This window comes from Plecotus auritus (genome assembly GCF_963455305.1).
Source record: "Plecotus auritus genome assembly, chromosome: 5".
Lineage (NCBI taxonomy): Eukaryota > Metazoa > Chordata > Mammalia > Chiroptera > Vespertilionidae > Plecotus > Plecotus auritus.
The window spans coordinates 182,543,220-182,558,983 of NC_137776.1; the positions used below are offsets into that span (position 1 = coordinate 182,543,220).

Consider the following 15,764-nt stretch of genomic DNA (forward strand, 5'->3'; position numbering starts at 1 on the left):
TTTTTGCGGCTTCCAGGCTTTTGCTTCGTAAATGATTACCTTGAAAGGAGCAAACAAAACTGATGTTTGGTGCTCTAACTTCCTAAGTCTCCCATGGTGAGGCCCTGCCCCATCCACTTTATGAACGTCTTTTCTTTCGCACACATCCCCCTCCAAAGACCCTCTCAAGAGCGGCCCTGTAAATATTTGTCAAGTTCCTAACTTCCTTGAATCGGGAACCATGAATAACCACCCACAACCAAGTGTTACTGAGCGGGTTTCCGCTGAATCCTGAGCGTCGAAAGTTCAGACATGGCGGCGTCCAAAGTTAGAAACCAACACCGCCCGCTCCAGCTGCTGCGAAAGCGGGGGCGGCACCTGGACGCTCCCGGGCGCAGGCGCGAGGGCCCCAGGGCTCCGCCCCCTACTGCTCGAGCCAGCCAATGGGAGGGCGCGGCCGGGAGAGCGCGAGAGTTCAGTCAGTCCCTCAGTGTCCCTGGACGGAAACGCGTGACGCCATCAAAGCGCGCCGGAAGTGCGGAGGCCGCTGCGCGCCGCTAGCCTGGAGCGTAGGAAGTTGGCCTCGGAGCGGCCTGGGCTGTGCGGGCAAGGCCGCGCGGGGCAGCGGCGGCTGCTTCCATCACCTGAGGGCGGCGCGATGGGAGACGAGATGGATGCTATGATCCCTGAGCGGGAGATGAAGGTCAGATACTGGCCACGGCCTCCCTCCCTCCCTTAGTTCCGGCGTTGCCTTGGAGCCCGGCTGAACTGCGAAGCGCGGGTGCCGGCTGCCCCGCCTCCTGCTTGAATATTTGCCGCGTTCAGAGTTTTCACCGGCCTGTCCTGGGGCGCTATGAGGGTCCTGCCTAGTGCAGTTTCCTCTTCCCTGCCTGGTCTCGTGCGAGGCACCTGAGTTACTCTAGCTACTTACAGGTGGTGGTCGGAGTAGTGATAACAAGCTGTTTAATTGAGCGTTTACTGTGTGCTACGCCCTGAGTTAATCATACAGCCACCGGACGAAATAGCTGTTAACATACAGGAGCAAATCAAAGTTTGGGAAGTAACTTTCCCAAAGTCACATTTGACAAGGAGGCTGAAATCGAGGTGGTGGTTGTACTTTTTTTTTTTGACACCCTCTCCTGTTCACTCTCACTGTACTACTTCTGTAAGGTGGGCCAGGCTTGCCCAACGCAGAGCCAGGGTTCATCACCGGCCCTACAAAAAACTTGAGTTAGTTGGAATAGAAGGACTATTTTGGTACTGGAAACGTGAAAGTCAGAAAACTACAGAGAGCGGCAGGTGATCCCAGTGATGGCTATAAACACCTGAGAGGGAGTAAGTTGCAGGGAGATTTTAGGCGTTTGAAACTCGCAAGGCTGAGAAAAGCTGTCTCTGGCTCTTAACACGTTTGGAATGTAAACAAAAGGGAATTCACATTCTTTTCACCAAAACCTCAACTTAAAAGTTTAGAATAGAAGAAAAAGAAACCCTTTTGCTAGTATAATACATCTTAACATAGTGACTGGTAAATTTATGGAACTCTTTTTGCCAAGAAATCAATAAAAATATATTTTTGAAAAAGAAGTGGTGCACACCGAAAATTGTCTTTGAATGCATATAGGTGCATTCACCGAAGACTAGGCGAGTCGGGCGTTGACAGGAGATTGGGGAAGGCTCCCAGGCCCTGAGGTGCTAAGGAGCATGAACATGGAAGGGAGTGAAAACTTGACCTAGGTGGGGGCCAGAGGGGGCGCCGGATGTGGCAGAGGTGATGGCGCCCTTGTGTCAGGGAGGCAGTGTTGTGAGGTAAGGCTCCATAGTGGATGGGTCAAGCCATGCCTGGCCTCATAGTCTGTGTTACAAGGTGTTGGACTTGTGATGGTAGGTCTTGAGCATGTAGGTATTGACCATGCGTGTCCTTTTTTTTTTTTTTTTTTTTTTTTTGGTGGAATTTGGTTTAGCATTTGATCCAGGTAAGTCAGTTCTTGGGATTTGGTTATCGCTCTGTGGTCATTATTTCCATATATGTTTGTTGGGTACTGCACTGGATATCCGAGCTGACAGTGTAGTTAGGTGATGCTTTCCATATTTAACAATTTATTAAGCACTACTCTGGGTTATGAGTCAATACCTACTATAAAATAGACAAGATTAGTCCTGACTGGTTTGGCTCAGTGGATAGAGCAGCGGCCTGCGGACTCAAAGGTCCCAGGTTCGATTCCGGTCAAGGGCACATCCCCAGTGGGGGGTGTGCAGGAGGCAGCTGATTGATCTTTCTCTCTCATGGATGTTTCTCTCTCTCCCTCTCCCTTCCTCTCTGTAAAAAATCAATAAAATATATTTAAAAATAAAATAGACAAGATTATAAATAATGATAGATAATGACACCAGCTTGTGTGGAGGTTAAGACGATAAATAAACTAGAGATTCAGAAAAGGAAAAGTTTAGTGTGAGCTGGATTAGTCAAGGAAGGCTTCGTGAAAGAATTTTTTAAAATTCATTGGCACTGTCCAGGCTCAGGTTAGAGCATCATCCATACACCAAAAGGTTGCGGGTTTGATCACCAATCAGGGCACATACAGGAGGCAACTAATCAGTGTTTCTCTCTTTCCCTTTCTCTAAAATCAACAAAAAAAAACGGTAATAAATTTTATTTCATTGAATAAATATTAATAAACACTGCCAAGTACCACAATATGTACAGGAAGCTTGAAAATGACGAAGCCACACAGTCCTTGGCCTCGGGGTAATATGTATTTTTGTTTTACTGGAATTGAGTCTACTGGATTATGGCAGACATGATTTAATTTCCCATTTTCCCTGAAGCGATCTCGTTTTGCTGTTTCCCAACAGGATTTCCAGTTTAGAGCCCTGAAGAAGGTGAGGATCTTTGACTCCCCTGAGGAGTTGCCCAGGGAACGCTCAAGTCTACTTGCCGTGTCCAACAAGTATGGCCTGGTCTTCGCTGGTGGAGCCAGTGGGTTGCACATTTTTCCTACTAAAAATCTTCTTATTCAAAATAAACCTGGAGATGATCCCAATAAGATAGGTAAGTCCTTTGCTTTGCGTTGCGTAGTAGGGAGGAGTGTAGCGAAGTACTAATACAGTTCCTTCCCAAGTATCGTTCTAATGTTAAAATGAAAACTGCTGTTAGTCCTCAGGTTGAGCCCAAGGATAAGTTCTAGGTTAGCTGTTGGAAGCCTGTCTGGTTCTCTTTGGTCCTTTGTTTTTCTCTCTTGATGAGTTGTTCCTCTGAGCTCAGAGGAGAGACGAACTTACCATTCTGCCTGCGTTTGTGTTTGCTCAGCTGAACCTGGCTTCTGGCTCTCTCGGGGAAGGGTTTTGCTGCATGGCTTTTTAGTTGGCACAACAGTCCCATCCAAACAAGTGGAATGTGTACTAATGCAGCCGTGGGCAAACTACGGCCCGCGGGCCGGATCCGGCTGTTCTATCCGGTTCTCTTACTCTCCCCTCCGCTCCTTTACTTTGAATTTATATGAGTTCACACAAACACTCCATCCATGCTTTTGTTCCGGCCCTCCGGTCCAGTTTAAGAACCCATTGTGGCCCTCGAGTCAAAAAGTTTGCCCACCCCTGAATTAGAGTGTTGTTGCAAAGATATGGGTACAGGTGGGCAGTATTGTGACTTACAAGAAATAATACATTTTTTTAAAAGTTTAAATATATATATATATATATGTATGTTTGGTCTTCCTCCACAATTTCTGGCTCCCAGGTCCCACAGCTCTTGGAATTTCCTAAGTGTTGGGGGGGTTGGGGGCTTGGGGGGAGGTTTGTTATGTTAGTGACATAATTTTGGAAAGCACCTAAGGATGGCGGTTGGTTGCCAGTTAAACCAACCTTGTTGATTAGAGGACTGGAACTTTTGGTATGTCTCCCTCCCGCTACCCCCTCCCCTGACCAGGTTGAATTAATCACCACCGGCCAATGATTTGATCTCCTGCCGATGTCGTGAAACCCTCGTAAAAACCCAGGAGGGTGGTTTGGAGAGTTTCTGAGCTGGTGACCATGTGGAGATGCAGGGAGAGCTGCAAGCCTGGGAGGGCGTGGAGCTCCGCACCTTCCCACAGACCTTGCCCCATGTAGCCTCCCATCTGGCCGTTCTGAGTTACATCCTTTTGTAATAGGCCCCTGATCCGGTCAATAACATACAGTATTTCTCTGAGTTCTTTGAACGGTTTTAGCAAATTATTTGAGCCCACAGAAGAGGTTTTGAGACCTCTGGTTTACAGCCAGTCGGTTAGCAGTGCAGGTAGCAACCTGGACTCGCAGTTGGCATTCTGAGTTGGAGGGTTGTTGAAGCCTTCACTTTGTAGCCAGCTGGGCAGAAGCACAGAGACACTGGGCTTGTGGCTAGGCTTGAAGTGTGTGTAGAGGGGGGACAGTCTTGTAGGACTGAACTCTTACCCTGGAATCTGATACTGTTTCTGGGTAGGTGATGTCAGAATTGAGGTGAATTCCAGACACCTGAGAATGGTTTGTTAGTGTGGGGGCACACCCCTCCCCCCCCGGCATGGTAGAATAGGGTCCAGGAACCCAATTTGAGAACACTGTTTTCAACAAGGGTGACAGCCACAGTTCATTTCCCCAGGTCGTATAAAGAAGAATTCCTGGAATACTTCATGCATCATTACAAATCTGTAAGAAAGCTGAGATTTATCTGCATGACTAGACACCAGGGCATGTGCATGGGTTTATGAACATTCCATTTCCTGCTTTGTCTTTCTTTATGTTTTTATAGTTGATAAAGTTCAAGGCTTGCTAGTTCCTATGAAATTCCCCATACATCACCTGGCCCTGAGCTGTGATAACCTCACACTCTCTGCGTGCATGATGTCCAGTGAATACGGTTCCATTATCGCTTTTTTTGATGTTCGCACATTCTCAAATGAGGTAAGCTACGGGCAGACTCCAGCGTCAAACGGGACCCAAGGTTTCCTGGTATTGAACCATAGCCTAGAGGTTCTTGGTGGACCCTTGAAGTCTTTTCTAGTTTAAATACGGATTTTTTAAAAAGTCCTTCATTATAGAACCATAGATGTTTGAAGTAGAAAGGACTTCAAGAAATTATTTCATAATAGCACCTGCCCCGAATTATTTCCTGTTTTATTTACATCGGAGGCAGCGAAAGCCTAGGGGGCTTTAGGAGCTCTGGGTGACTTGCCCAAGGCCACAGAGTTAATGGGTAATGTCGGAAGTGAACCTGCTGGGCCTCTGGCCTCCTAAGGCAGTGTTCTCCACTCCCGCGCTTTAGTAACGCTGGCAGTCAGCGGACGGAGTGCTTGTGCGGACTGCCAGGGCCGTCCGAGTGCTTTACGCGCCTTGTCCTTGTTCAGGCTCCCAGGGCCGGACACAGTAGGCACTGTGGCCTTCATTTCATCGACGGAGAAACAGCCCAGAGAGTTTAAGGAACTGTCCAAGGGCCCAGTGCTGTTAAGAAGCAGAGCCCAGCTTTCAATCTAGTGTCTGCTGTTTTTCAATGATTGTGCATTCGTGTATTCCCTGCTGGGGGTCCCTCCAGTGTGCTAGAATAATTCATTGCCCTTTGCAACGTTGTGTTGACATGGTAACAAAGCGGTTGTTGTGTAGAGCTAATTCTTTTTCATGTTCATTGAGAAAAGCAAACTGTAATTTGAGAAAACTTACATGTTCAAAAATCTTCATCCGTGCATTTATTAATTTATTTTCGCTCTGGGCTTTTGTTTTAAAAGGCCAAGCAGCAGAAACGCCCATTTGCCTACCATAAGCTTTTGAAAGATGCAGGAGGCATGGTGATCGACATGAAGTGGAACCCCACTGTGCCCTCCATGGTGGCAGTGTGTCTGGCCGATGGCAGCATCGCTGTCCTACAAGTCACAGAGACAGTGAAAGTGTGCGCGACACTTCCGTCCTCGGTCGCAGTAACGTCTGGTGGGTGATGAAGGCTTCCCTCTAACATACAGCAGTGCTGATGTCTAAAAGTTAATTGCTGGGATTAAAAGCAAATGCGTCTTTTGTTATATTTGTTGTTATTTGGTAGAAGTGGAGACAGTGTTCTTTATTTCCACAATTAATCTCCTTGAAGCCAAACAGCAGCCCTGATTTCACTGGAATGTGCTTGGGTTTTCTGGAGAAGGAAATGTTTTGGTACAGCTGGTTTAGAACTGTGTTTTTGAGAGCAATTGTTTCTGCATCTGAAATAGTTGTACTATGAATATCATTTGTACCTTTCAGGGGAAAGCATCAGAAATATCAAATAGGAGCAAGACAACCATTTATTGATATTCGGAAACCTCTGGTCCCTTGTCTTATCTAAAGACTGCCGTTTTGTGTACTTTCCAGCTTTCTGGCCAGTACTCCATTGAAAAAGCATTCTTATCAGTCGATTCCGTGGCCCAGTGATAAATCATAATTGTATCGTCATAGTGATTTTTCTTTTTCTTACTTTGCCGAGTAAGGCTGGTCCTACAGTCTTCCGTGGACTGAGAACAAGAGCTAGTGATTATGTCGCTGTTTGGTACGGACCTCGCTGGTTCGCTGTGTTTTCTTCGTTTTAACTGGTGGCATTCTCTTCTTTGCTCAGTGTGCTGGAGCCCCAAAGGAAAGCAGCTGGCAGTGGGCAAACAGAACGGAACTGTGGTCCAGTACCTCCCTGTGAGTCTTGCCTTGGATTTCCAAACGGTTCTTACGGAAGCGACCTCCTGGTTGGAGGGTGGTTTGGGGTATCTGGTGTTTTTTCAATTGAAATGTTACTTATGCTCATGGCAGCAGAGTCCTCAGTACACAAGTGAATGCAGGGAAGAGTGGAGTGTCCCTTCCCTCCCATCCATGGTCCATCTTCCAGGGCACCCTTTCTTCTGCCTAGTCATAGGACTTTCCCGGATGCTCATATAGATAGTCTACATGTGCGTGCATTACTTTTGTTCTGCTTTTTAAATAAAATGTAGACATATTTACACCAAGTCCCCCAACTTTATATCCCAATTCACTCCACAAAAACAGCTGCCGGGGAGGAGCTGGTGAGAGGCTGTAGCTGTAATGCAGGAGCCCTTGGGGTTAAAGCAAGTGTTGTCTTCTAGCTGAGTCCACCTGAAAGGCTCCGTTTCTCTAACTGCAGGCAACAAAGACAGATGCCGTGTCGTCGCATGTGCACTGCCTCATCCTGTCCCTGTGGGTTTTCTGAGCTAATGCTCACCATTGTTGGTCTGGGGATTATTTCATTTGACACTTACTTTTTTCAAATCTCTTTCAGACTTTGCAGGAAAAAAAAGTCATTCCTTGTCCTCCATTTTATGAGTCAGATCATCCTGTCAGAGGTAACTCATCTGCTTTTTGGGGGGCTGACCTTCAATAAGGTGCTGTCTGCACTCCAGACATTTAACTCACGTGCTGTACTACATGCCTACTCAGGAGAGCGTTGGTGCCTCCTCTCCGAACACGCTCCTCCTGTCAGTCGGTGGCAGTAATCGGGTGGACACCTGTGTCTCATGGTAGATGGCTTAAATGGATCCTGATTTTTCACATTAGAATTGTTCACCATTTTCCCTGGTGTAATCCACCAGGGGAAAAAAGTCCCACTTTGGGATGAAATTGGGCTCCCGGTCAATGAAATCTAGACCTTAAAGCTATAGGAGTTTTGGATTTTTTTATCCGTAAGATGTAACTTGGTAACATACAGAGCTTCTCACACAAGGAGCTTTATTGGAGTGTGTGTCTCAGTTCTAGATGTGCTGTGGATTGGGACCTACGTCTTCACAATAGTGTATGCCGCTGCGGATGGGGCCCTGGAGACGTCTCCGGATGTGGTGATGGCTCTGCTCCCGGTGCGTATGTGAAAGGCTGTCTGTCCTTTGAGAGTTATAGGAGTCTGGTAATAAAGTTTGAGGCTCAGGCTTCGGTTTTCTTTTATTTCTTTTATTCCATTGGCCTGGGGACCAAAGTTATGTTACTGATCTGAATGAGGATCAGCTCCCCCGAAGCGCAGCAAAGCCAAATACTGAATGAACATGGAGGTTTCCAGTGGAGAAACTAAAGCCGTTTTATTTGCCTGCAAGGAGAATGGGAAGCTATCGCTTAAAACCTGAACTCCCTGATGGCTTTTAATGAAGGATTTTTAAAGGCAAAGGTTGAGGGGTAGCGTTAGGGGGAGCAGAAGTGCTGGCTGTGTGGGTTCTGACTGGAGGCCCAGGGAACTTGGCCGTTTACGGTGTGACATGATAGGGGCTTCAGCACCGGGTCCTCGCTTCTGGAAGGGCTCCGGTCTCCAAGGTCAGGTTCAAGTCCCGGTCCTTCGGTTCCTTGAGGAGGGAGTACTTTGGTTCCAGGTGCAGCCGAGGGGTGTTCCCTCCGCACTGTTTGGGCTGCGTGACTTGCAGTGTCGGCCTGTCTTCTCTGAAAGGCGACTCAGTGTCTTGTCAGAAACAGGACAGGACCGTTCTGAGCTGGTTCTGCAGCCACAGTATGGTTTCTGCTTCGGGCACGCACTATTGTGATCATACTGTGAAAAAGACGGTAAAACTTGCTTTTGTTTAAGCTGTAAACTGAGTCTCAGTAGATGTTAACTTGATAAGACATTTCAGAAGAGCAAGAAAATAGCCTGGCTTTGAAAATGCTTTCACTTATTTATTCATCAGCCTTGATCCAGTGCCTGCCGTGTGCTGGGCGGAGCTTTAAAGCTGAGAATACAGCGTCCTTGCTCTTGTGGATCTGACATTCTAGTGAAGGTGCCAGTCCAAAGATAAGCATGGCATCGGGGAAGGATAAGGGGATGGAGGAAATAAAGCAGGCAAGTGAAGAGGCCAGCGATGGCCTGGTGCAGCGAGATGGGGTGGTCAAGGAGGGCCTCTGCGGCGAGGGGCTGTTGGAGCAGGGAACCAAGTGAAGTGAGGGAGGGAGTCATGTTGAAGAAAGAAAAGAACGCTAGTATCTACACAGTCTTACTAAATTGCAGTAGCATTGAAACAAAGACTAATGAGGCTGGACTTACATTTCCAAATCATACTTGCTTTAAAAGTCCAGAAAAACACTTGAAAACTCAGAAATAAATGTCTAAATGCAATAAAAGGGAGAGTTACACTTTCATTCTGTTTGACAATCTTGCTTTAACTTAGTAGTAAATTGCAGGCAAATTTTTATGTCACTTGAAATGTGATTTGGCTTTCAACAGATTTATGTAACTCTGTTTTGAACTTGGGTTCCTGATACAGTTGAGTTTCTAAAATACGTTTACGGTTACACCTCACCTAACTGCAGGTCTGTGTTCTGAGCACTGCGTCGTGCGACATCATCATAGAGTCTGCACTTGCACAAACCCAGTGGTCTACCTACTGCACGCCTCGCTGTATGGTACAGCCCGTTGCTCTGTAGGGGAGGGAGAATAACCCTTATGCCAAGTAGACATTTGTGGGGGGCAGATTCTGTACCCCTACAGCTCCTAGGTTACAAACCTGTTTAGCATGTCATTGTACTGCACACTGTAGGCAGCCGTGACACAGTGGTAAGTATTTGTGTTACCATTATGATGGCTAAGGTGTTCTGGCTACAGTGTCACTGGCCGGTAGGAATTTTTCAGCTTTAGTGTAATCTTATGGGACCACCATCGTAACGTGTCGTCTGTTGTTTGAAATGTCATTATGCAACTCATGAATGTATTAAATGTATTCCTTATTTCAAGATATCATTAAGATTTCTATTTCCGGCGATAATATTAACACTAGCATGTACTTATTGAGGGCCATCTTTCTTTGTACGGGACTAAATTTTCTATGTATCATTTTGTTTCACATTTACAACAACCTTTGATGTCGTTTAGTAGATATGTTATATGTGTGAGAAGACTGAGAATCAGAGGTTGAGTACTCTGTCCATGTCCGTCCACCAGCCAGAAAGTGACAGGCAGTTTGAGTTCAGTTAGGTTGGCGGCCATCACTCCTGTTCCTTCTATTACACGGTGCTGCCTTTATGTCGTGTCTGTACATTTGGACATAGGTGTTTGAGCAAATTTTCTCATAAAACTTAAATGGTTTTCTCAGTTGAGAGCCATTCACTGTGAAGGACTAAGGGAAAGTCGCACCTGAGATTTGTCCTCATTCTGTTTGTTGTAGAAAAAAGATGAAAAGCACCCAGAGGTGTTCGTGAACTTCATGGAGCCCTGCTACGGCTGCTGCACCGAGAGGCAGCACCACTACTACCTCAGTCACGTGGAGGAATGGTGAGCCGCCGGCCAGGAAGCTCTTCCCCCCGCCCCCCCCCCCCCCCCCCAGCTCTCACCGAGGCACTTCTGCAGGTGTTTGTGTAAGAGGAAAGCAGAGGCTGAGGGGCCAGGAACGTACTTGCAGCCGATGCTAGTTAATGCCTTTCCGGCTACTCCTCTAGTTTCCCAGCCTTGAATTCTTTAGCTCAGATATGTGCTAATCTTAAAAAGCCCCTTTTCTTAACAGCCCAGTGACAGTTTGTGAAAATATTGATATTCAAGGTGCATATTAAAAGTTACCCTTGAACCCAGGCCAGTGTTGCTCAGTGGATAGTGCCAGCCAGCGCACCGAAGAGTCTCAGGTTCAATACCCAGTCAAGGCCATGTGTCTGGGTTGCAGGTTCAATCTTTGCCCCGTTTGGGGCCCGTGCAGGAGGCAACCGATCGATGTTTCTCTCTCTCACATCGATGTTCCTCTCCCCACCCCCTTTCCTACTCTCTCTAAAAATCGGTGGGGAAAATATACTCAGGTGAGAATTAACAAAGAAAGGAAGAAAGACAAGCTGGCCTCCGGGAGCGCCCTTGGAGAGAGGGCTTGAAGCCAGGCGCCCGTTCCTCTACCCGGATTGCTCCGTCTGGAGGACTGTGTGCTCACTGGGGATTCCGACTAGATTCTGCCTGGCCCTCCCTTGTCTTAGGTCAGTAGGTAGTTGACCAAGTGTCTAGGGATTTGTCCTGTGAGCTAAGAGTTAAGATTTACACCTGAGAATCTCACCTTTCTTCAACCATAGAAAATGTGCTTTCCTTCTCGACACCTCCAGACGATCCTCATTGATGTGTCCACGGGCTCAGGTTGGGCGAGAATCGCTCTGTGTTTTGTTTTATTTTTTATTTTTTAAATATATTTTATTGATTTTTTTACAGAGAGGAAGGGAGAGGGACAGAGAGTTAGAAACATCGATGAGAGAGAAACATCGATCAGCTGCCTCTTGCACACCCCCCACTGGGGATGTGCCCGCAACCAAGGTACATGCCCTTGACCGGAATCGAACCTGGGACCCTTCAGTCTGCAGGCTGACGCTCTATCCACTGAGCCAAACGGTCAGGGCGAATCGCTGTGTGTTTTAATGTCACGGTCTTCTGGTTTTGTTCTCTGAAGGGATTTAGTGCTGGCGGCATCTGCGGCTTCCACAGAAGTTAGCATCCTTGCCCGACAGAGCGACCAGGTAAATTCCTCTCGTTTGTCACTTCTGGGGGGAACTTCTGAGAAAGGTGTTGGAGGGAATTAATGATGCGGGTAAGAATTAGATGAGGGCACAGCCCTTTTCATGAGCATCCCTTTAAATGACAAAGTGCCCTTGGGTATTGCACTGGACAAACACAGGCGTCAGAATTCGTTCTTTGGTGTCATAGAAAGCGCTCTGTTCTCCTAGGATCCATCCGTGGTGTGTGGGTCCAACGTCCTATATAATCAGCCTCCAGCAGGAGTACCTGGTGTGTGGGAGGGTTCTCCTGCCTTGTTCTGTTTTACCAGCGTTCCTTCCTTCCTGTCACTTGAACCTGCCCCTTCTCTTCAATGGACTGTAACCCATCCTTGGTAAAGCAGGAGGAACATGCGGGTCCTACCAGAATGTCACTCACCCAAAAGCTGAGAATGCCTGTGCCCGGGAGAAACCACCTTCCTCCTGGCGGGCAGGAGCTGGGCTGGTGGTAGCTGATGAAGAGGCACCACGGAGGAGACGTGATGAAAGGGAAACTCTTTTTCAAACGCTGCCTTGAGCTTTAAAATGTTTTGTGAACGCACACGCACATGCTTCCGGCTCTTCCACCATGCAGCCAGCATCTGTCCGTCACTGGGTGGCAGGGCTCTCGCTGTAAGTGCATGGTTGTCAGAGCGTCAAGGTGGGCCACTTTGGGGTCATAGGTCAGAGTTCAGCAGTCCAGTTTACTCTTGGATTGACTTCAATAATGATTTCCTGATAGACAAATATTTTATGTATTCACACATTAAAAATACACTATTTTCTTTGCTTTTTATCAAAATAATTTATGTACATGGAGCAGGGCTTATAAATGAAAAAATCGCCCCTGCCTCTCCCCATCTGGGTCCAGTTTTGTCTAAGAGGGGACCATTTTTTTTTTTTAAATATATCTTTATTGATTTCAGAGAGAAAGGGAGAGGGAGAGATAGAAACATCAATGATGAGAGAGAATCATTGATTGGCTGCCTCCTGCACATCCCCCACTGGGGATAAAGCCTGCAACCCAGGCATGTGCCCTTGGCTGGAATCGAACCTGGGAACCTTTAGTCCGCAGGCTGACACTCTATCCACTGAGCCAAACCAGCTAGGGCTAGAGGGGACCATTTTTAACCTGTGAGTTTTTCCTTCTAATGATTACCTCCTTATTCCTAAGTAACGACTTGCTTTCTCACGAGTTATTCATGATTAGTTTTAGACCTTACTGGCTGTTAAGGCAGATGAGGATTTAGCTCACATACAACTTTCAGATCCCCCCTTCTTCCTCTCAGTGGGTTACAGCACCATTTTAGCTTCTTCTATTGATTACCTTTGTCACCTGCATTTTTCCCTCATTTCTGATGCTGCCGCCACACACTGTACCTCCTGATCTTCCACTTGTGAGAGGAGTGTCCCAGCAGCCCCACCCTTGCCTCGAGCTCCCCTTCCCTACCCCAGCTTCCGGTTGTTACCGTGTGTCTTTCATAGGACCGCGCTGTCACTGTGCTTTGTGGCCTGTACGATTAGGTCTTCATTTTGTCTGCAGACTGCTTTTCAAAGTTGAAGCCAGTTTTGTTTACATTATTATGAATGCGAGTGTTATTCACGCCGCGGCGAAGTCGTGGAACGTGATGATATTCCCTTGCCTGGACAGCTTCTTGTTTTTCTCGGTTACTCACTGAACACTGTTCCCTTTGATCCGTGTTGCCAGTTTTGGTCAATGCTGAAAGTCAGACAAAACGTTAGTGATTTTTAAAAGTCAGAAATCATTTGTTGGAAGGAGCAGAGCCCACTCAAGCAAACTTAAGGAAGGGGGGAGTGTCTGGAAAGTATTAGTGGTTTCTCAGAGGCAGGAGGATGGACCCATGTGGGGCACTCACACCGGAACTGGGAAGACGAGAACTAAGGTTACCTTGTCTGTGGGCCAGTGAGCACAGCACCTGCCCAGCTGTATAGTCTTCCTACGCCAGGCTGCAGGAGGGTCGGCGGGGCTCCTGGTCGCCGTCCCAGGCTCCGGGAGCAGGCGTGCCTGGCTGGGTGCAGCAGTTGGGTTTACCCAGCAAGCTCAGGGTTCCGCTGGCTGGGTGGGCAGTGGGCACTATTTATGCACAGGTGGGGTCTCTGTGCCCCAGAAGCAGGGGGAAGGGTTGATTTGGAAAATTAACCTCTTGCTTCATGGGATAGTCATGACTATTAGACTCTCTCCCCAGATTTCAGTCTCGGTCCACACCTAAGTCTACGCAAGCAAGGTGTCCTTTCTCTGATGTCTGCACAGTGCTGGGAGGAGCCAGCACAGAGCTCTGATTCTCTTTTTCAGATTTTCTCTGCTTCTCTTTTTCAGGTTAATTGGGAATCGTGGCTCCTAGAGGATTCTAGTCGAGCTGAACTGCCTGTGACAGACAAGAATGATGACTCCTTGCCCATGGGAGTGGCCATAGACTATACTAACCAGGTGGAAATTGCCATCAGTAAGTGTAGCCTGATGTCGCTCAGCACATCATTTCTAACACTGGTTAACATTTAAGTCCAGTTCTCCATGTTCCAGGCGGAATCTACTCTGCTGGGCACCGTGAACTGGTAGCACATTGCTCCCTGAAGCACATGTGACAGCACTGAACACTTATGTCATGGACACTTATGGGAGAGACCGAGGCCAGACGCACTCGCATCTGCCTGTGTCTTTAAGCTTCAGAACATGGTGGAAGTCTAGTACACCCAGGGGTTTCAGTTTTGTTTCTCTGCCCATTCCAGTGACCCTCCCAGGGAGCAGTGCCCTAGGCCGGTTCTGTGTAGCAGCACTTGGTTTGAAGGCACAGATTGGAAAATGGAGACCTCAGGCGCGTGGCCTCTGAACTGGGCCTGAGTGTGTGCTCTGCGTGGAGCTGCTCCCAGCTGGAGCTGGGCAGAGCTGCAGTCCCGTGGACCGTGCAAGTGCAGCAAAGCCATATTCTTTGGTGCTTCAGTTAGGGAGGGTCCCCGTCGGGCACCACGATGTTCCTCATCCTTTCCTGGGTCAGGTTATTGGTGTGATTAGCTTTTTTTTTTTTTTTTTTTTTATATATATATATATATATATATTTTATTGATTTTTTTACAGAGAGGAAGGGAGAGGGATAGAGAGTTAGAAACATCGATGAGAGAGAAACATCGATCAGCTGCCTCCTGCATATTCCCCACTGGGGATATGCCTGCAACCAAGGTACATGCCCTTGACCGGAATCGAACCTGGGACCCTTGAGTCCTCAGGCCGACGCTCTATCCACTGAGCCAAACCGGTTAGGGCGTGATTAGCTCTTTTACTCCAATTCTCTCGAAGTCTTACTTGACAAAACCCGTGCTTGTGATTCAGCTGTGAGTGAGTATAGTTTGACTCGCCTTTGTGCCTACTCTGTGTTTTCTAAAGAGTCTACTCTCATTTTTCTACCCAGCCAGCCACTTCCTGGAGACTCCTGTGTTGGTCAGGGGAGCGCTGGCCCTACCTCCCAACACTGAGGCCCTTGGGAAAATCCAGGGAGCTTTAGGAGAGTCCAGGCTGCTCCCGGACGGCTGGGCCTCCATGCGGGCCTAGCGGACGGTGGCCATCGATGAGACGCCTCCACGCAGGCCTGGCAGACGGTGTCCATCTGACCAAGACAGCGGCTCTGGGGAGGGTGATTGGGAGACAGCTGTTTGGACTTGGACCGAGGGAGCTGCCTGGAGCTGTGGACAGTCAGCCCTTCTGGCTCAGGCAGTCCTTCCCTCTTTCTTCACTTCCGTTCTCTTTTTCACAGCTGATGAGAAGACTCTTCCGCCGGCTCCGGTTCTTCTGTTACTCTCGACAGATGGTGTGCTCTGTCCATTTTACATGATCAACCAGAATCCCGGGGTGAGGTCCCTCATCAAGACACCAGAGCCGCTCCCATTGGAGGGAGAGCGCCAGCCCAGGTCGTCAGGTATGTCTCCCCTTTGCCAGAAAGGGGTGCCGTGGGCCATAGGGCTCTTCCCAAGGAGGGAAGTATGTGAGAATATAGTTATCTCGGGACAGTCATGCTTACTGCGCCGGGGACTCATTTTTTCTTAGAATAAACATGCACACACTTGCCTTCCCTCACTCACGAGCTGTATTCGCCAACCTGTTCTTCACTTTAGAGGAAAATGAAGCTCGGCCAGATGGGCCCCATCAGGTAGCTTACCAACCATACCCTGTTGTAGGACTGTACAGTATCCGGTCAGAATCCCAAGGGCAGGTTTAATCAAGAGAGATTGCTTAAGTAAATGACGTGCATTCATACACTGAGTGCCTTGTAACTATGGAGAATGATATGTATGGACAAGGAAAGAGTTAGTGGAATATATCATAAAAAGCACTATATACT

General features: G+C 47.8%; 1 protein-coding gene across 5 annotated transcripts in view; it reads left to right on the plus strand.

Moving 5' to 3' along the window:
- The first annotated feature begins 511 nt into the window (after nucleotides 1-511).
- The window catches only part of NUP214 (nucleoporin 214), an 81,213-nt gene continuing 65,960 nt past the window's right edge, over nucleotides 512-15,764 (plus strand). Inside the window, exons 1-11 of one of the 5 annotated variants that reach the window (XM_080670888.1) lie at nucleotides 512-682; nucleotides 2,833-3,028; nucleotides 4,742-4,893; nucleotides 5,712-5,910; nucleotides 6,563-6,633; nucleotides 7,232-7,295; nucleotides 7,699-7,802; nucleotides 10,083-10,189; nucleotides 11,331-11,397; nucleotides 13,751-13,877; nucleotides 15,180-15,341. In XM_080670888.1, the coding sequence (XP_080527014.1) occupies nucleotides 638-682; nucleotides 2,833-3,028; nucleotides 4,742-4,893; nucleotides 5,712-5,910; nucleotides 6,563-6,633; nucleotides 7,232-7,295; nucleotides 7,699-7,802; nucleotides 10,083-10,189; nucleotides 11,331-11,397; nucleotides 13,751-13,877; nucleotides 15,180-15,341 (1,294 nt within the window). In that variant the 5' untranslated portion in view covers nucleotides 512-637. Of the gene's footprint in view, nucleotides 683-2,832; nucleotides 3,029-4,572; nucleotides 4,641-4,741; nucleotides 4,894-5,711; nucleotides 5,911-6,562; nucleotides 6,634-7,231; nucleotides 7,296-7,698; nucleotides 7,803-10,082; nucleotides 10,190-11,330; nucleotides 11,398-13,750; nucleotides 13,878-15,179; nucleotides 15,342-15,764 lie in introns of those variants that run through there. The other 4 variants (XM_080670891.1, XM_080670889.1, XM_080670890.1 and 1 more) reach the window with 4 other exon arrangements.